The 20,921-nt window shown below is 44.1% G+C and overlaps 1 protein-coding gene and 1 long non-coding RNA gene across 3 annotated transcripts in view; one reads left to right on the forward strand and one right to left on the reverse strand.

Annotated features, from left to right (window-relative positions):
• Positions 1–11,046, reverse strand: part of LOC310888700 — a 220,217-nt gene extending 209,171 nt beyond the window's left edge. Inside the window, exon 1 of the long non-coding RNA XR_014576070.1 lies at positions 10,992–11,046. This is a non-coding gene — a long non-coding RNA (uncharacterized lncRNA). The remainder of the gene's footprint in view (positions 1–10,991) is intronic.
• Positions 1–20,921, forward strand: part of LOC310888684 (microtubule-associated protein 1B-like) — a 79,480-nt gene that overhangs the window by 22,918 nt on the left and 35,641 nt on the right. For both annotated transcript variants that reach the window (XM_083815630.1, XM_083815631.1), the window contains one exon: positions 9,460–9,542. In XM_083815630.1, the coding sequence (XP_083671756.1) occupies positions 9,460–9,542 (83 nt within the window). The remainder of the gene's footprint in view (positions 1–9,459; positions 9,543–20,921) is intronic.

A 20,921-nucleotide genomic window follows, 5' to 3' on the forward strand; every position in this document is an offset into this window, starting at 1 on the left:
CCGCGATGACGTCAGCCAGCTCTTTAGGCACCCTGGGATGAATCCCTTCCGGACCCATGGACTTGTATGGATCCAGGTGGAGCAGCAAATCCCGCACACGTTCAAGGTTGGTTGGGAGTTTGTCATTCCCACCGTCATGGTCCTCCAGCTCAGGGCACCCTGGGTCCCAAAGCCCATCATCAGCATTGAAGATGGAGACAAAGAAGGCATTAAACGTCTCTGCTTTGCCTATGTCCTTGTCTGTGAGGTGACCATCCCCATCAAGTAGCAGACCTATGTTTTCTTTGCTCCTCCTTTTTCTGTTCACATATTCTTAAAAGAGCTTTTTATTGTCTCCCACAGACCTGGCCATCCTCAACTCTAGTTGGGCTTTGGCCGCACAAATTTTCTCCGTACAAAATGAACAGCGTCCCTGTACTCCTTCTGCATTGCCTGACCCTCCTTCCAACAGCCATACACTTTCTTTTTATGTCTAAGCTCCAGAAGAAGATCCCTGGTCAGCCAAGCCAACCTTCTGTCCTGCCTGCTTGACTTCCGATATTTTGGAATTTCCAACCTAAACCTCCCCTGGTGCAACTTCAGGCCATTACCTCTTGTCCTATCAGTGGTTATCTGTGTGAAGAGGGCAACACCCAGCTTCCCACATCTTCCTTTCAGGTAGTCGTAGAGAGCAATAAGGTCTCCCCTGAGCCTCCTCTTCTCCAGACTAAATAACCCCAGTTCCCTCAGCTGCTCCTCATAAGAATTATGTTCCACACCCTTTACCAGCTTCGTACGCCTTCTCTGGACATGCTCCAGGGCCTCGATGTCTTTCTTGAAGTGAGGGGCCCAAAACAGAGCACGCCTTACCAGAGTGCAGGGAGACGATCACCTCTCTGGTCCTGCTGGCTACACTATTCCTGATACAAGCCAGGATACCGTTGGCCTTCTTGGCCACCTGGGCACACTGCTGGCTCATGTTCAGGCGAGCATCGACCAGCACCCCAAGATCCTTTTCCTCTGCACAGCTTTCCAGCCACTCTGCCCGGAGCCTGTAGTGTTTCATAGGGTTGTTGTGGCCAAAGTGCAGGACCTGGCACTTAGCCTTGTTGAACTTCATCCCATTGGCCTCTGCCTAGCGATTCAACCTGTCGAGTTCCCTCTGCAGGGCAGTTGTGGTTTAACCCAGCTGGCAGCTATGCACCACACAGCCGTTCGCTTACCCTTGCCCCTCCCTCTCTTGGATGGGGGAGAGAATCAGAAAAAAAATGAAAGCCTGTGGATTGAGATGAAGACAGCTTATTAGGAAAGAAAAGAAAGGAAAATAATAATAATGACAATAGTACTACTAATAATAATGTGTAGAAAACAACTGATGCACAATGCAATTGCTCACCACCTGCTGACCGATGCCCAGCCTATCCCCGAGCAGCCGGTTCCCCACACCGGCCAGCCTCCCCATATTTATTGTTCAGCATGACGTCAGATGGTATGGAATACCCCTTTGGCTAGTTTGGGTCAGCTGTCCTGGGTCTGTCCCCTCCCAACTCCTGCTGCACCCCTAGCCTGCCTGCTGGCAGGACAGAGCGAGAAGCTGAAAAGTCCTTGGCTTAGTGTAAGCACTGCTCTGCAACAATTAAAACATCAGTGTGATATCAACCTTATTCTCATCCTAAATCCCAAACACAGCACCCTACCAGCTACTAGGAGGAAAATTAACTCTATCCTAGCCAAAACCAGGACAGGGACTTTATCTTCCCGGATGTATGCTGGAAATACAATACAGCCCAGAGGAAGCAGTCTAGGAGGTTCCTGGAGTGCATGGAAGATAGCTTCCTTACCCAGCTGGTTAGTGAGCCTACTGGAGGGGGTGCCCTGCTAGACCTACTGTTCATGAACAGAGAAGGACTGGTGGGAGATGTGGTGGTCGGGAGCTGTCTTGGGCAGTGACCACGAAATGGTAGAGGTCTCTATTCTTGGCAAAGTCAGGAGGGGGGTCAGTAAAACTGCGACCTTGGACTTCTGGAGGGCAGACTTCGATTGTTCAGGACACTAGTATGGGGGGTCCCTTTGGAGGCAGTCCTGAAGGGAAGAGGGGTCCAGGAAGGCTGGACGCTCCTCAAGAAGGAAGTCTTAAAGGCCCAGAGGCAGGCTGTCCCTATGTGCTGTAAGATGAGCTGGCGGGGAAGAAGACCTGCGTGGTTGAACAGGGAACTTCTGCTGAGTCTCCAGGTGTACAGGATCTGGCTGGGATGGAGTTAACTTTCCCTGCAGCGGCTCATACAGTGCTGTGCTCTTCACCTGTAGCTAGAACAGCATTGGTATCACACCAGTGTTGTGTCTACTGCTGAGCAATACTGGCACAGCATCAGGACTCCCTCTAACACCCCCAAGAGCCAGCAGGCTGGGGGTGGGCAAGAGGTGGGGAGGGAACATCACCAGGGCAGCTGACCTAAACCAACCAAAGGGATATTCCATACCATATGATGTCACACAGTTCTGGTTTAACCCGGCCGGCAGCTAAGCACCACTCAGCTATTCGCTCACCCTCCCCCTTCCCTCTGGGGGATGGGGGAGAGAATCAGGAAAAAAATGAAAGCTTGCGGGTTGAGATAATGACAGTGTATTAAGACAGAAAAGAAATGAAACTAATAATAATAATAATATTAGTACTACTACTACTACTGTGTACAAAACAAGTGATGCACAATGTGATTGCTCACCACTCAACAACCAATGCCCAGCCTATCCGTGAGCATCGGTTCCCCCCACCCCGGCCAGCCACCTCATATTATTGTTCAGCATGACGTCATATGCTATGTATTATCCCTTTGGCCAGTTTGGGTCAGCTGTCCTGGTTCTGTCCCCTTCCAACTCCTGCTGCACCCTCAGCCTGCCCACTGGCAGGACAGAGTGAGAAGCTGAAAAGTCCTTGGCTTAGTGTCAGCACTGCTCTGCAACAATGAAACATCAGTGTGTTATCAGCATTATTCTCACCCTAAATCCCAAACACAGCACCCTACCAGCTACTAGGAGGAAAATTAACTCTGTCCTAGCCAAAACCAGGACAATATCCACCCCTTAGTCCATACCATTTATGCAATACTCGGGTCCCACACTTTCCATTATAATATTATGATAATTAATCACCACTTTTCATATATGTATATAAAATGTCCACTGAGTTTGTGTAGTCCATGACTGACTTTGAGCTCCATCTGTCACAACAATCTTTCAGGGCAGATCAGATAGCGTGTGATGTTGGATCGTCGCATGCTGAAGCCTGTTCTGGCTACAACACACCGCTATGCTTGTCCAGTTCTAATAACATTCACTCGTTGTTATCTACATGACTGTTAGTGTGATACCATGTCCTGGTTCCAGTTAGGACAGAGTTAATTTTCCCTCATAGTAGCTGGTAGGGTGCTATGTTTTGGATTAGGGTGAGAAGAGCGCTGATAACATGCTGATGTTTTAATTGTTGCAGAGCAGTGTTTACACCAGGCCAAGGACTTTTCGGCTTCTCGCTCTGTCCTGCCAGCAAGCAGGCTGGGGGTGCAGCAGGAGCTGGGAGGGGACAGACCCAGGACAGCTGACCCCAAATGGCCAAAGGGGTATTCCATACCATCTGACGTCATGCTAAACAATATATAGGGGTGGCTGGCCGGGGTGGGGGGCCGGGCTGCTCGGGGATAGGCTGGGCATCGGTCAACGGGTGGTGAGCAATTGCATTGTGCATCACTTGTTTTCTTACACATTATTATTATTAATACTATTATCATTATCACTATTATTATTATTATTGTTATTATTATATTCCTGTCTTAATTAACTGTCTTTATCTCAACTCACCGGCTTCACTTTCCCGTTTCTCTCCCCCATCCCAGAGAGGGAGGGGGGAGGGTGAGCGAACGGCTGTGTGGTGTTTAGCTGCCAGCCGGGTTAAACCACAACATACCATTAATAGGACATATAGCCATCATAGTAGTGATGACATACAGTATTATATAGCAATTAACATCATACAGTTCAAATCATATACTATTCTCTTCCCAAGTCAAATCCCCTTCAGGTACATAACCGATTTCCCTATTCTTCTGCATTACCCACCAAGCGCATCCAGGTACCTGAGCAAAAGCAATCCCAAAGTTTGCCTTTGCCTGAGGCAGGAGTAGCCTAGAGTGCCTTCCCCAGCACATTTTTTATGTGCACTACAGGGACTTTGTCCCCTTTTACAGCATATAACGGTTTTGATTGGGCAGGTCCAGCTCGACTGTCAGATCCCCTAGTGCTGACTAACCAGGTGGCTTTTGCCAAATGCGTATCCCAATGTTTGAATGTCCCAGCACCCATTGCCTTCAGTGTAGCCTTTAACAATCCATTGTATCGTTCAACTTTCCCGGAGGCTGGTGCATGCTAGGGGATATGATACACCCACTCAATACCATGCTCTTTGGCCCAAGTCTATAAGGTTGTTTCGGAAATGAGACCCATTGTCTGACTCAATTCTTTCTGGGGTGCCGTGTCGCCATAGGACTTGCTTTTCAAGGCCCAGGATAGTGTTCCGGGCGGTGGCATGGGGCACAGGATATGTTTCCAGCCATCCGGTGGTTGCTTCCACCATTGTAAGCACATGGAGCTTGCCGTTGCGGGTTTGAGGGAGTGTGATGTAATCAATCTGCCAGACCTCTCCATATTTACATTTCAGCCATCGTCCTCCATACCAAAGAGGCTTTAACTGCTTGGTTTGCTCGATTGCAGCACGTTTCACAATCATGAATAACCTGTGCAATAGTGTCCATGGTCAGGTCCACCCCTCGATCACGAGCCCATCTGTATGTTGCATCTCTACCTTGATGGCCTGAGGTGTCATGGGCCCATCGGGCTATAAATAACTCACCTTTATGTTGCCAGTCCAGATCCACCTGAGCCACTTCAGTCTTAGCAGCCTGATCCACCTGCTGGTTGTTTTGATGTTCTCCAATGGCTCGACTCTCAGGTATGCAAGCATCTACATGGCGTACCTTTACAACCAGGTTCTCTACCCGGGCAGCAATATCCTGCCACAATGCAGCAGCCCAAATGGGTTTGCCTCTGCGCTCCCAGTTGTTCTGCTTCCATTGCTGTAACCACCCCCACAGGGCATTTGCTACCATCCATGAATCAGTATAGAGATAGAGAACTGGCCACTTTTCTCATTCAGCAATATCTAAAGCCAGTTGGATGGCTTTCACTTCTGCAAACTGACTTGATTCACCTTCTCCCTCAGCAGCTTCTGCAACTCGTCGTGTAGGACTCCATACAGCAGCTTTCCACCTCCGATGCTTTCCCACAATACGACAGGACCCATCAGTGAACAGGGCATATTGCTTCTTATTTTCTGGTGGCTTTTTATACAGTGCGTCTTCTTCAGCACGGGTCACCTCCTTCTCTGGTGATATCCCAAAATATTTGCCTTCTGGCAAGTGTGTGATCACTTCCAAGATTCCAGATAAGACTTGGAGCAACTTCAGTGAAGTCCAAAGTTGGTGGCTTTGAGTCAGGTGGCCACCACGTATCTTTGTGTTATAAATGAAGATACAACTTGTTATAAATGACTGAGTCCCAAATAGGATAACAATCAAAGTTTACAATTTATTAAACGAATAGAGGCAAGCAAACAGCGCTGGGTGCGCCGGGAGTCTCTGCTCCACCAGGACGCACACCTGTTATGTTAGGCAGCTGGTTTTTATACTCCTAGGCTAATACATATTCATTACTACTTCTAGAAGAGGCAGGGTTATTATAATTGGTTTCCCGAATCCGAAGTCCTCCCAGGGGCGCCTGCTTATCAGTCTCTGGTAGTCTCTCGGGGGCTGCTCGGATGGGAGGCTCATATTCTTCTTCCTTATCTGGTGGTCTCTTGGCCGGCTGTCAGAAGTTACTGCACGTCCATGCAGAGTCAGCAGTTTTTCTCTAAAGAAATCCGTTTGTTCTCTTATCACCTAAACCCAGGCCTCAATGTTAACCCTTCAAATCCCTTAGTGGCACGAATTGCTGGACCATTCCTTACAAACTCAATCTGAATTTAGTAATATTTATAAAAGGCAAGTAAACAGTGCTGGGTGCGCGGGGAGTCTACGCTCTACCAACACGCACACACAACCGTCGAACTTTCTAAATATATAGATCATTGCTTTTACGTATTCATAAGAAACCCGAGTACGCCTATGCATACGTACAATCAGAGTGTGGGAAAAACCTTCAATCATGGGGTTGGGCCCGCTTTCAGAGCTTGTGTTACCATTCAGCCCTTCGGGGTGATCCAGCTCCTGGAAAAACTAATCACAATTTTATTATGGGTTCAAAAGGTTCTCATGTTATTTTTCTCAGGACAACCTGATCTTAGCGCGGGAGAAGTCCGGTCGAGGCACTCTCACTCGGCGGTCAATACCCATAGGGGTTGCCTCCCTCGGTAGACCATACACACCGCAGTGGAGGGTCCTACCCTGGTCTTGCCTTCTCACTTTCCTCCCTTCAGCCTTGTCCTCTTTATCCAGTGCTCTTAATTCATGCAGAACCTCATTGCCAGAATATTAGTTCCTCTTTAGTCTCAGTTTCAGTTCCCCAGGAGTGGACTCAACCCTCCAGGCTTCGGTAGTTATTGGTCCTTTTATTCTGGATGCGTGGGTCCAACCCCTTTCTGCTGTTCTCACAGCTGTTTCAGGAGTAAGTAAAACAAGGTACGGTCCCTCCCATCGGGGGTTCAATGATTCTTCTCTCCAGGTTTTTATTAAGACCTTGTCTCCTGGTTGTATTTTATGAATAGCAAATCCTAAAGGTGGTGTCTGAGTCATCATCCCAATTTCTCTTAGCTCCTGTAATCTCCTTCCAATGGTAATTATGTATTTCTGGATACTATGATCCTCAACTATACTGTTCCCTAGGGGCATCCCTTGAGAATAAGGCATACCATATAACATTTCATATGATGATAATCCAGTCTCACTGTGTGGTTTAGTTCTTATGTTTAAAAGTGTCAATGGTAAGCATTTCGTCCAGGGCAGCGGTGTCTCGATCATTAACTTAGCCAATTGTTGTTTTATTGTTTGATTCATCCTTTCTACTTTCCCTGAGCTTTGTGGGTGCCACAGAGTGTGGTATTCCCACTGAATACCTTTCAAGGGGTACATCCTTCAAATCTTTGTGGCTGGCGTATGTTCGATTATTTCCACACAATTGTGTTCCAACGGTCCTTCTTCTGGAACAGTTCCTAGAAATACTGCTGGATATAACAGGTTAGTCGTTTTCAAGGTTATGTCATCTTGTTCAGTTAGTATTGCCTGATTGCCTGATCATCCGGCTGGGTGATAACCAGTGGCCCCCCCTTTTGTTCTAAAACAGTTGTTACCATATGTGGTACAAAAACTTCAATATGTTTTCCCATTTGAAGGCAAATAATTTTCTACTATCTTTATCAAGAGGTATGCAAAAGATGGCATCCTTTAAATCTATCATGGTAAACCATCTATATTTCTCTCTCACAGATGTTAACAATGTGTAAGGATTAGCTACTACCAGGTAAATATCCTTTGTTATTTCATTTATTGCTCTAAGATCTTGTACAAATCTCTTGTACAAAAAACTCGCCATTCGTCTTCTTTACTGGAAAAACTGGAGTATTGTATTCCGATTTACATTCTTCCAGAATCTGATATTTGAGAAATTTGTCAATAATTTTCACCATTCCCGTGCCTAGTTTCTATCTTAAGTGGATATTGTTTGATTCAAACAGGTTTGGCTCCTTCCTTTAATTCCACCTTTACCGGTTGTGCCAGTTTCGACTTCCCTGGTACATCTGTTTCCCATACTGCTGGTATAACTGCATTTTCTACTTCTCTTGGAATATTAACTGTTGTGGTTTAACCCGGCTGGCAGCTAAACACCATACAGCCGTTCGCTCACCCTCCCCCCTCCCTCTCTGGGATGGGGGGAGAGAAATGGGAAAGTGAAGCCTGTGAGTTGAGATAAAGACAGTTTATTAAGACAGGGAAATAATAATAACAACAATAATAATAATAATAATAATAATAGTATTAATAATAATAATGTGTACGAAACAAGTGATGCACAATGCAATTGCTCACCACCCGTTGACCGATGCCCAGCCTATCCCCGAGCAGCCGGCCCCCCACCCCGGCCAGCCACCCCTATATATTGTTCAGCATGACGTCAGATGGTATGGAATACCCCTTTGGCCAGTTTGGGTCAGCTGTCCTGGGTCTGTCCCCTCCCAGCTCCTGCTGCACGCCTAGCCTGCTCGCTAGCAGGACAGAGCGAGAAGCTGAAAAGTCCTTGGCTTGGTGTAAGCACTGCTCTGCAACAATTAAAACATCAGCATGTTATCAGCGCTTTTCTCATCCTAATCCAAAACATAGCACCCTACCAGCTACTAGGAGGAAAGTTAACTCTGTCTTAACTGAAACCAGGACAAGGGGAAGTTTGCAGCCCTTGCTGACTTTCCAGCTGCTGTGGCTAAGCTGCTAATAGTTCCTGGAAAACCTCATTTAAAACCATCTGTGCATGTTACAGGACTGTGTAGTCTCAGCTATATCTGTGGTGTAGATAAGTCCATAAAAATACAGGGCCATATGCTCAGCTGGTGACAGTTACTCTAGTCCCTGATCCGCACCAGCTCAGTGAGACCAAGGTGAGTAACAGGGAGTCCTCCTGTCAGGGAGAAGGGGCAGGACCCATTGCTATTGCCAGTTTTTTTTCATTGCCTTGAATTTCTGGAGTTTCTGGCCCCTAGGACTGTTGTTTGAAAAAGCGGATCCTTTGCCCGGTGTGCAATAATCCAATTCTCACACACTCAGGAGAGCTATTGCTTTTATTTAGGCCTGGGTGCTTGTTGGATTTTCAACAAATGAAGCACACCTAATGCCAGTTTCTTGATTATATTTATCGTCGTACTTCTTGGCTCCTTTTCAGGACCTTCTGTGCATGCCTTCCTTTCTTTGGGGGTCCTTGGTGGTCTTTGGTGGTCTTTTCTGATGAAGTACCCTAACCCTTTTTAATCCATATATGGTCACATGTCACTTAAGGACAACTTAAGGCTACTTTCTCTTGCCAACTTTCTGTTGTTTCTTACAGAAGGAGTATTTTGTCTCTGATCAAAGGGAGCCTAGGTTAAATGATAAACATTTTTTTGGGTCCTGTACTACATAAATGATACTTGATTATAGGGATGTTTATTTAAACATAGACAATACCTCTTCTTTTCCAAGGGAGAGTTTGTTCCATTACAGGACAACATGATATCATATTTCTGAAGACATGAGCCAGTTCAGCTGCTGTGGCCAGTGTGTGATGCTCTTGGTTACCAGAGAGCTACTGAATGGTGGGACATATAGCTAGCTCATGGAAAGTGCTGGTTTAAACCATGCTGGATGGCTGGTTTAATTTAAATTTTCTTTTATTTTTTCCTCTCTGTGCTTGCAGGTCGGAAAATTCTTCACCATAGAAGTAATGTCTTAGAAACTGTAGTCCTGATCAATCCCTCAGATGAAGCAGTTAGTACTGAGGTAAGTCAGTCAGAAATATTTTATTGCATGGACCATAGTGTTACCGTAAAAGTCAATCAAAGAAACTCTCTAAGACTCAATTTGGAGTTTTAGAAAGCAGGCATTCTTTAATTGCGGCGCCGGACACACAGGGGATCGCTCCACCTACTGTGCGTGCTGAATTGTTCAAGCTACAGGGGTTATATACAATCAGAATACACATATTCATTAGATTTCCAAGAAAGAATCAACATATTCATACCATTTCATGGGACTCATTAAAATATGTAAATGTACCTGATGCATGCGCATTTGTTTCTACTGGTGGTCTTTCTGGGTCTTCTGGTGGTCATCGATAGTCAATTTAGGCATGCATACTAAGATCAGTCATTTACATATCCAAGGACCTATGCATACCATGAGTTCCTCACCTATTCTTTTTCAGACACATCCTCCAGGCCTGGGTTATCTTGACCTCCTCCCCCATCCTGGGATAGAGTTCTGTATGGTCTTATAGATAAGGCTGACTAATTAGTGGGTAAGGTGACGCTAGAGATACAAAGTTTCTAGACTTCCTTCTATCTAACTAAACATAGTAAAGGTTTGGCTCATCTGTTCATAAAATATTTCAGATCTGGTTCTATTACTCTGCCAGGGAGAAAACCATATGTCCTTCTGACTCAGTATCAACAGGAGCTGCATTAACTGTAAAATCAATTCGCCACTGTTTCCCAGGAACATTTCCCTTCTCTATTGTTCCCATTTGGAGTTTGATTCCTGTCTGTGAGTTATTTTTAAGACATATGACACATTGTTTCGATACCTGTCTGACAATGGTATACAAATTAGGTCCTATCCATTTTCTACTTAAAATCTGATTATTTCAGCTCCCCAGCACGTTTTATTATGTTCTTCAAATACCATCTGATATAACAGTTTGGAGGATATCACGATTCTCCCATCATTTATTTGCACTAAACCTGTAGGTAACATTTTCCATTTACATCTTCAATTAATTGCTTATCGATCTTAGAATATTCTACTTCATTTTCTAAGGCTTTTGTTAATGCCTGGTTTTCTGTTCCTGGTACTAGTACCAAAATTTGACTCTCAGATGCCCGTTCTGCTGCCCCTTTGGCATCTGCGTCAGCCAATCTATTTCCTCTTTCAATATCAGTATCCCCTGTTTGATGTCCTTTACAGCACATAATGGCAACTTTAGGAGGCAGGTATACCACTTGGAGTAACTTCAGCATCTCTTCTGCATGTTTAATTGAGGAAGATAAAAGTCCTCTCTCCTTCCAAATTGCCCCGTGTGCATGCACCACACCAAAGGCATATTTTGAGTCTGTCCAAATGTTAATTCTTTTCCCTTTTGCTAGCTCAAGAGCTCTTATCAAGGCGATGATTTCCACCGTTTGGGCTGATGTTTGTTACTGCATATCCTGTGAGGTGAACTCCCTAGCGGACAAAGCTGCTGCCATCTATATACCAATCCTCCGCATCTTCTAGGGGTGCATCCTTTAAATCTGGTCGGCTGGAGTATACTGTGTCCATGGTCTTGATGCAATCATGAATGGGTAATCTGGAAACTCTGTTACTGAGGAAAGAGGCTGGGTTCACAGTATTAGTGCCAAAAAAATTTAGTTAACTAATAGTCCATTCTACACATTCTTTTTCTTCTTCAGTAGCTATCAACAGGTCACTTATGTGTTGCAACAGTGTCCCCTTTTCCTGAAGGGGTTTTCCAAGCTTCAAGATCACAGGCTAGTTGGTTCCTGAATATGGTGGGGCTATTCTTGAATCCCTGAGGTAACACTGTCCAAGTAAGCTGAGTTTTTCATCCTCTATTGGGATTTTCCTTTTCAAAGGCAAAGAGTTTCTGGCTTTCAGTCACCACGGGCAGGCAGGAAAAGGCATCTCTTAAATCTAGTACCGTGAACCAAACTTGACTGTTTTCTAATTTTGTCAAAAGGTTATATGGGTTGGCTACTATAGGATATAAATCTTTTGTGATTCCATTGATGGCCCTTAAATCCTGGACTATAATATAGGTTCCATCTGCCTTTCTAACTGGGCCTATATGGAGTGTTATATTCTGACTCACATTCTACTAATAGTCCATATTTAAGAAAGTTACTGATTATTCCTTCCATTTCCCTTCTGTCTTCCACCTTTAGTGGGTATTGCTTTTGGCATACCCTGGGAGCATTTTCCTTTAAATCTTTTTTTTTTTTTTTTTTTTTTTTCAGGTACTGCATTCTTTGCTCTCTCAGGTATTCTTGTAGCCCAAACTCCTGGATACACTTGGTTCATAATTACATCCATCCAGGGAGTCCTGTCTGGAGCTTCCTCCGGACTTGCCAGGGATAAACTTCAGAGTTTAATATGTTACTTTTATTTCCATTTTCCCTTGTTCAAAATAAATTTTTGCATACAATTTTTTCCAGCAAGTCCCTTCCTAATAAGGGCCTTGGTGAATTGGGTAAGTATAAAAACTGATGTATTCCAATCATTTTTCCCAATTTAAATTTCAAGGATTGCAAAAAGAACACCTTTTCCTGACAGCCAGTTGCTTCTATTACATTTACAGACTCAGCGCTTTTCCAGAATCAATTTTTGGATTAACACAGAGAAAGAAGCTCCCCTATCCAACAAAAAAAATCCATGCCTCTCTCTTTGTTCCCTAGCTTTATTTAAACCAGTGGATCTGCTAGTGTAGATGCCCCAGGTCCCTGTCATTCCTGCTCTGACTGTTGCAAGTTTATCCTGCAACAACCTAAGGCAATCCCTTTCTTTTTCTTTTTTTTTCTTTTTTTTCTTTTTTTTCCAGCCTCCTTCCTTCTTGCAGTACGCACACTGGTTCTGTCCTAATGTTTCTCTAAACCCTTCTAAAGTCCTTTCTTTACCTTTTTCAGTTCCCCCTTTGCCGCCCTCCTTCTCTCTTTCTGCTGTAGTGCAGCCGCTGTTTGCCATGGCTATCATCTTAGATAACTTCTGTCTTTCGCATCTTCCCTATTCCTAAATACTTTCCACGCTGCATTCAATAACCCTTCTGGGTCTCCCAAATCTTGTCTCTCCAATTTCTATAATTTCTTTCCGATATCAGGGGCCTATTGCCCTAGAAAGAGGCTAGCCAATTGCCTCTGTTTGTCTTCCGAAGCCTGGTCCAAATTGGTATATATATATGTAGATATATTTTTTTTCATTGCATTTCAAAGTTGGTCCAAAAATTCCGTAGAGTTTTCTTTTGGACCTTGTTGGATACTATACAGGTTTGAATGATTTTTAGCTTTCGGAACTGGTTCTCAATTCCCAATTGAATCAGATTTTGATATTTACATAACCGTTCAAAATTTCCAGGGTGATTAGGGTCTCGGTGGGGGTCGGTCAGGGGAACACAATTGTCTACAGTTCCCTGAGCAGTCCCATTGGCAATTGGAGCTCGCACATGAACTCAGTCTGTTTTAAGAATTAGCTGATTTTCTGTTTCCATCATCTCCGCCAACATTAGATCAATGTCTCCCCAGTCTGGATCCTGATTTTTTTTTCTTCTCTCTATTAAGTCCACCATTGGTTACAATACTTAATTAAGGTCTTATGATTAACATTTCCTCCAGGTGGCCCATTAACGTCCTCCCAATGGGCCAAGATACAACCCAGAGGGGTCTTTTTATCAATAGTACTCGAAATTCTTCCCATTATGATGTCTTTTCTCAATCTCTTACACTTCGTCTGTCTCCAGCCATATTCCTCGCGGAATAGTGGAACCACGGATCGGGACTCCGCACTCACTTCACAGCGATGCTGCGTCTCACTCACACAGCACAATCACACAATCACACAAAGAAGCCCCTTATACCTTTCACTCAAGCAACACAAAACAGCAATCACTACTACAAATAGTATCACTTATTACAACAAATCTCCCAGTATAAATTGTGATCCATTAAGAGTTTTCCGTTATTCAATGTCAAGAACACATTCAGAGTCAAAGTACCAGAACAAATCCAAAACTAAAACAAAATACTGACTAAATCACATGGACACCCAGTGACTAGTAGTATGTGTGCGAAACACTCCGTAGCCAATAACTTAGGCTCAGGCGAGGATCTCAGTGAAGTAGTAATTTATTTGGGATTGCAATGGCGGGCGTTCCACAAGCAGGAGCGCACCTACTAGTCACACAGTATGGTTTATATACTTCATTTCCTCGATGAACAGGACCCTCCCCTGTTTCCCCATTGAGTGAGTAATCCAGGTTCACAACCTATCCGATGCTTCACAGACAATACATGGCCTTCAGTTGCCGGCCTGTTAAATTTCAAATTTTTTTTGACTTTTTTACTGTTTGAAGTGGTAATGTTTCTTCACTTATCTGACTGGACTTGACACCGTGATCTTCACCTAATTGTTCTAAGGGGTCTGGTTGTCTGCATTTTACAAGGTCACCTGCTAAGTTTTCTTATCACTGCAAGCATATCTCAATACCACATTCCTTCCCTTTAAACAACGTAACTCTGTGCAAAAACAACATTTTTGTTTCCACAATTCCCCCCTTTTCTTCTTTATAAATTGTTGATTTTTGCAAAACTTTTCTCGAAGGTATAATTTGGTAGATATCTTCCTCTTCTTCACTTTCTCTGCTTTCCATCTCCTCTAATATCATCATCTTATCTGAGTAAGGTGGTGGCTCCATGGTCATTTGTTTCAACAGTGCAGTTTCAATTAACCACTGTACTAGTCCTCTTACACAGGGGATAGTGCAACAACGAATGGCTGTCAAAACTCCTGCTACTACAATCAAGGATGTAAATATGGACATTACCATCCCTTTCCATTTACCCAACCAAGATTCCAACCATCCAGTCATGGAAGTGTCTGTTCCTAAGTTTTCTGCCAATTCACTGGCAAGGGTGGTAAGCCCTTGCAATGCTCTAGTTACTGTGCCATCCGGGGCAGTACTGTTGGGTATAAAAGTGCAACGATGATTGCCCAGCATCACGCACTCAACTCCTTTCTCTGAGAGCATCATATCTAATGATATTCTGTTTTCCCAAGCCATTTTGCTGGTGGCATCTAGTTGTTCAGCGATTCCTCTTATCGCATCCCTTGTATAATTTATGAATCTCTGCTGATTATAATAAATATAAGTAATCCAATCCACATTCTTATTGATTGTTACCCACCAGAACAGTGACTCAAACCCTGCAGCAATTTGATTCCTGGCTTCCTGTTCATCGGGAACTCCTCTAGGCACCCCAATAGAATCTATGTATACTCTATCATCGAATGATATTCCTAAGCCTCTTTTACTTCTTCTGGGTATTTGTGATGTTTCTCTTTCAAATGCCAGGGTGAAGGGTATAGCTAATTGAACAAGTGCACAAGTGCCTCCCCAGTTAGATGGTAGGGTGGACGGTAAGATCTTCCCTCCACAGTACCACCAGAGATCTGCCCTGGGGAATCTCAAGTCTTGAGCAGTTTCCCATCAAGTCCTCGGTAGCATTCAAGGTCCTCGTGCGCAAGACAAATCCTCCCAGATGCCGGGTAGCACTCACACCCTGCCGTGAGAGGCAAGCTATATGGTTACCTATAGCTGTAGAGAATGCAGGGGGAACCCTGATATTGCTATCACACAAGGAAGGGAATAGCAAAGAGAGAGACTTACAGGCCTCACTTCCCCAGGCAGTCTTTTCTTGGTACAATGCAATCATACATCGCATCCCCTGGGAATACTTGGTCCACCCCAATGGGCAGGGCACTATCTGGGCAATCGGTCGTCCCGAGGCACAAGCATAGCAATTGCTATGGTTGAGATTCTGGACAGTATATTTGACTCATTCTATCCAGGCATTCTCATCCCCATACCCTGTTTCAATCTCAAATGTTTGAACTGCCACATTTCAAAGAGGGCCTCCTGTTTTCTCTCCTGTTTTCTCCTTGAGTTTCTCCCTTTCTCTGATGGCAATAGAGGATCGTTTCCATACAGCTATTCTCAATCTGGCTGTTGGGTCTCTCCCAGTTATTTGTTCTCTCTGCTCAAGTGTCCTTGGGCATTTAAATCTCCACAAGCTAACACCTCACAAGCATCAAACGTGACGGATTGTGGTACATAACCCTCTGTCACATTCACCCATATTTTGACGGGGTATCCCATCTTACTATTGTCTGGTCATGCCTTTTCCAAGTTGCCAATTGACCAATGCCTTATCTGAGGCCTACAATCACTAGAAACAAAATTAATAGTTGATTTTTCCCTGTCATTATTTTTAACCCTTAGGTTTCCAAATAATTATCAATACAAAGAACAAGATATATGTACACTACTACTAGAACAAAAACCCCTTGGGAGCACGATTCGCTATAGGCCAGTCCTTTCTCTCAATCACAAGTCACACTCATTAGTTACCTGTGAAAATAAAAGGTTAGTTTACAATTGTAAGCTTTTTTCCTGCTCAGAGTCCACTATGAGATTTTTTTCTCTTCGATTTCAACTTCCAACAACTCTTCTGTAGGAACAGCTTTCCAGGTACTAGGGTCGATGGGTGCTTTCACTCAAGTACAGTGAGTCCAACCTTTTTCTGCAGTTCTTACGGCTGTTTCAGTGGTTAGTAGTACTTGGAATGGTCCTTCCCATTCAGGCTGGAGTTTTGATTCTTTCCAGGTCCGAATCAGGACCCAGTTTCCTGGGTGATGGTGGTGAATGGGGAATTCCAAAGGTGGGGTTTGAGCCAACAACCCACGGGTCCTGAGAGACGACAAAGAAGAGGACAACCCCAGAATACAGTTCTTAAGAAAATTCTCTCTTGTTTTGAATTGTGGTATCTCATCCCTTCTGCCCAGATAGGGTAATCCGAACAGCATCTCATATGGTGAAATTCCTATATCCTTTCTTGGTGCTGTTTGAACCTGTAGGAGTGCTAAAGGTAAGCATTTTACCCAAGGAAGTTGGGTTTCTAACACTAATTTAGTTAATTGCTTCTTTAATGTCTGGTTCATTCGCTCCACCTTCCCAGAATAGGAGGGGTGCCAGGGGGTGTGAAAAGCCCACTCAATCTCTAAGGCCTGCATTAACCCTTGCAGTACTTGTGAAGTGAAATGACTTCCTTGATCTGAATCAATGTTTTCAGCTATCCCATATCTAGGGACTATTTGCTCCAGTGATACCTTAGTCACGATGTTCACAGTGGCAGATACGGAGGGGAAAGCTTACACCCATCCAGTCACGTGGTCAATTAGGACAAACAAGTACTTAAGTCTCTCTGCTTTACGTAACTCAGTAAAGTCTACCTGTATACTTTGTAAAGGTCGAATCCCTGGCTCCCGTCCCCCTCTAGGTGGGTTACGGATGACCTTTTTATTTGCCTTTTGACATATGGTACATCCTCTGCATATTTGCTTCACTAAAGTGTATATTCCTACACAGACATACTTTTTTAGCACAACATCACACATTGCTTGCACCTCCCAATGACTCTCTTGATGTAAAACATCGTATTTGCCTCATTGGTGCTTTATTCAGCATTTCTCTCCCATCAGGAAGTATCCATTTTCCCTCAGACTTCGTGGCTCCTGATTCCTTAAAAAAAACCATTCTCTTAAAACTTTTTAGTTCTTTCTTAGTTTTCAACAATTCCCTGAATGCTCTCTGAATTAATTCTGTTTTCCCTCAGACACTAGATGTCATAAATACTTGACTTCTCTTTCCATATATTGTAATTTATTTTTCGATGCAATCAAGCCCTGTTTTCCCAGAAAGTTGAATAGCTTTTTAGTGGCTTCCTTCACAAATGTTTTCTCCTGTCCTGACAATAAAAGATCATCCACATATTGTAACAGTAACACCCCATCTCTGGAGGTTGGAATTGCTCCAAAATCTGTTCTAGAACTTGCCCAAATAGTTTCGGTGACTCTGTAAACCCTTGAGGTAAAATTGTCCATCTGTGTTGTTGCTTCCGCCCCATTTCAGGGTTTTTCCACTCGAAGGCAAATATATCTTTGCTCTCAGGGTTTGAGAGCACCCCATTAATAACGCCGCTATTCCAGTCTAACAACTTACTATTTGAATGATCAATTTCATCATCAAATCCCTTCCCAACAAGTTAGTCCCTGCCTCAGGTGCATACAATAATTGCCCAGTGATCATTTTATCCCCTAGTCTCAGCTTGGTATCCCCCAAAGGTGGCACTGTTATCCCAGCCCCTTCTACCCCCATCACTTTTTAGGGTTTCATTAGTTAATTTAATCCCTGATACTTTACAGGCCAGTAATGACCTAGATGCCCCAGTGTATTGGGTTCGATGGCAAGGTTCGGGGGGGGGGGCTGCAGTGGCAGCCCCCGCGAGAAAAATCCAGAAGCCTCCCTGTTATAAGTGAGACCATACAAATTTCTTGGTCTATCAGAAATATTTTATTAATTAAGTAAGCAGGCACAAGCAAAACAGCGCTGGGCAGCTGGGGAGTCTCCGCTCCACCACAGCACGCAACTTTCCCTTTTCAGTGGCGCCGTTTTATAGCATCCAAGTTTCGGCTTGTCAGGACTTGTTGGACCTTCTGAAGCTGTGCAGTTCGTTGTTGGGGGTCGTTGTTTTTCTTTCAATGATCATGCATTGTGCTCGTGTTCAAGGGGGAGGGTAGTGAAGCGGGAAACAGTATTTCACAGAGTCTTTGTTTTACCAAGGATGTTTATCCAACACCCCCACCCCACTATCTACTTGCTTAGTCTTCCCCCTTAACAAGGTCGTAAATTGCAAAACCTTATCTTCTCAGCAGATCCTCTGAATTCCTTTTAAAGACAATGAACAAACACCCGCTAATTTATCACAATCCCTCCTTTTTCTTTTTCTAACATATTTTGTTCATTGATGAATTTTTGAAGCACTTGTTTGCTCAATATTAAAGTTTCTGCGTCATCCTCCTCCTGTTCAAGAGATTCATATTTCGCACGCACAAGCATAAGGTGAGCTGCCTCTAATCGGTTTTTTTACAATCGCGATTATTCGATTGAATATACATGGTACAAAAGTTAGTGTTAATATGAGCAGCAACAAAGGTCCTGCTATAGTTGATAGCAGTGTAGTGAGCCAAAGTGAGTAATTAAACCAGGATTCATACCAGTTCTGGTGGGCTTCATTTTCTATTTTTCGTTTTTCTAACCCTTCTCTCAATTTAGTCATTGTATCCCTTACTACTCCAGTATGATCTGCATATACACAACACTCCTCTCGTAGGGCTGCACACAATCCTCCTTGTTGTAGAAAAATCACATCTAATCCCCTACGATTTTGTCGTACAGATTTCTCTAAAGCTGATACAGATTGCTCGATACGGGCCAAATCCTCATCTACAGCAATGCGTAGAGAGGTAAATTCTTGGCTTTGTTTTACCAGAGAGGTAATTTCAGTTCCGGCTCCTGCAGCCCCCAGAATCATCAGAGTGGCTAAAGTGACAGCCGTAATAGGCTCTCTCTTCCTTAAGTGTTTTTTTTGCCATAGCATGTTGGATGTACATATACTCCTCAGAATGGTAAAGAATCCTAGGTATAATTACTACCTGTACACAAAAATCATGAGACGAGTTGAACAATTTCAAAGATAAGCATGGAGTTACCCCCAGAGACGAACATACCCATCTGGTGTTATCTGCTGGTATTAACCATTTTTCTTTGTCTAATTGTGTAACATTTTCTGTAATATTGCATAGATGGAACTTCTTACTGTGAGAAACACTCCGTAGCCAACAACCCAGGCCCAGGCGGGGATCTCAGTGAAGTAGCAATCCATTCGCGATTGCAATGGCGGGCGCCCCACAAGCAGGAGAGCGCACCTACCAGCTCCAAAAACACAGTTTATATACTTTTTGATGACAGGACCCTCCCCTGTTTCCCCACTGGAGTGGGTAATCCAGGTTCACAATCTATCTGATGCTTCACAGACAATGCCTGGCCTTCAGTTGCCGGCCTGTTTTTGAGATGGTAATGTTTTCTCCCCTTATCTGGCTTGACTTAACATAGTGATTTTCACCTGATTGCTCTAAGGAGTCTGGTTGTCTGCATTTTAGGAGGTCACCTGCTGAGCTTTCTTATCACTGTAAGCATATCTCAATACCACATTCCTTCCTTCTAAACAATGTAACACTGCAAAAACAACATTTCTATTCCCACATCACCAGGGACCGTGCCTACGCATCTGCCATTCCCAGTTACTTCCGTTAACGTTATTCCTACATCCCTTCCCCAATTGCATTGTGGGGGATCGGTTTCGTTTGAACGGGTGGTCTCTCCCAGATCCCCAATGGCGTCGTAATATGAGGGCCTTATATCAAGACATAACCAGCAAGGTCTAGGCACGTCTGGATTTGGTTGATTCAACAACTGATAACTAGCATTCATGATTCTCCATATGTTATTCCCGGTCACCCCTTCATTTCTAATCCCATACTCCGGGTTTACTGATTTATTAGCAACCTCCAGTGGTTTAGGGCTATTAGGAGTTAGCATTCTAAAAGCTTGTGTAGGCTGAATCCTCAAAACACTCCCTGACAGTTTCTGATTTGGTCCCACCCGTTGGGGACTCTTAGTCTCTTCCTTCTTTATATAGATGATGCCTCCCCTATCAGTCCCCCAGCAGTAGTTATCTGCTGAACAACATGGTGATCTTCCCATCTAATCAGGCTCCATTTAAAAGGTTTGTGAGGGTGCGCAGACCCAGGAACAGTGTAAACAATCGTACCCATTACTATGTATCGCAAAAAAAAAAATGGCTAGGGCCCATTTTCCAGAGTTCTTTACCTGGCCACGTAATTCCCCACCGTTTCACTCTCTGCCTCGCTTGTCAGTTCGGTTGCAGCGAACTACAAGGTGCAGGTTCTTCTTGGCAGCAGCAGTGTTCTTCAGGGGAGTTTCTCAGGTAACCGCGACCTTTTTCTGATCAAACAGGGTCCCCTCTCCTCCTTTTTTTTTTTACGATACATAGACAGTTAGACCATACTTATCGAGTTCGTTTCAACGTGAGCTTTAAGTCATCAGGGCCTGCGACCGCTTCCCACTTTTCTTTCCCGATGCTTTTCTGGATCGGTCCTTTCACGCGACTGGCATGCGTTCACCCCTTCTCAGCCGTCCGGATAGCCGTCTCTGTGATAAGTAAAACAACATAGGGGCCTCCCCACCGTGGTGTTAAAGACGTTTCTTTCCATGTCTTAATTAGAACCCTATCTCCAGGTTGTATCCTATGGATTGCTATATCTAGCCACCAAGCCTTTCGCTTGCAACTCCCTCCGTCGGTTCATAAGCTGTATTAAATAAGGTTTTAATTGGATATCCTGTACCTGGGGGTGATCAGATGGCATCTCTAAATCATAAGGCATACCATACAGCCTTTCAAAAGGTGAGATTCCGAC

The sequence above is a fragment of the Anser anser genome (assembly GCF_964211835.1).
Source record: "Anser anser genome assembly, chromosome: W".
NCBI classification, from domain to species: domain Eukaryota; kingdom Metazoa; phylum Chordata; class Aves; order Anseriformes; family Anatidae; genus Anser; species Anser anser.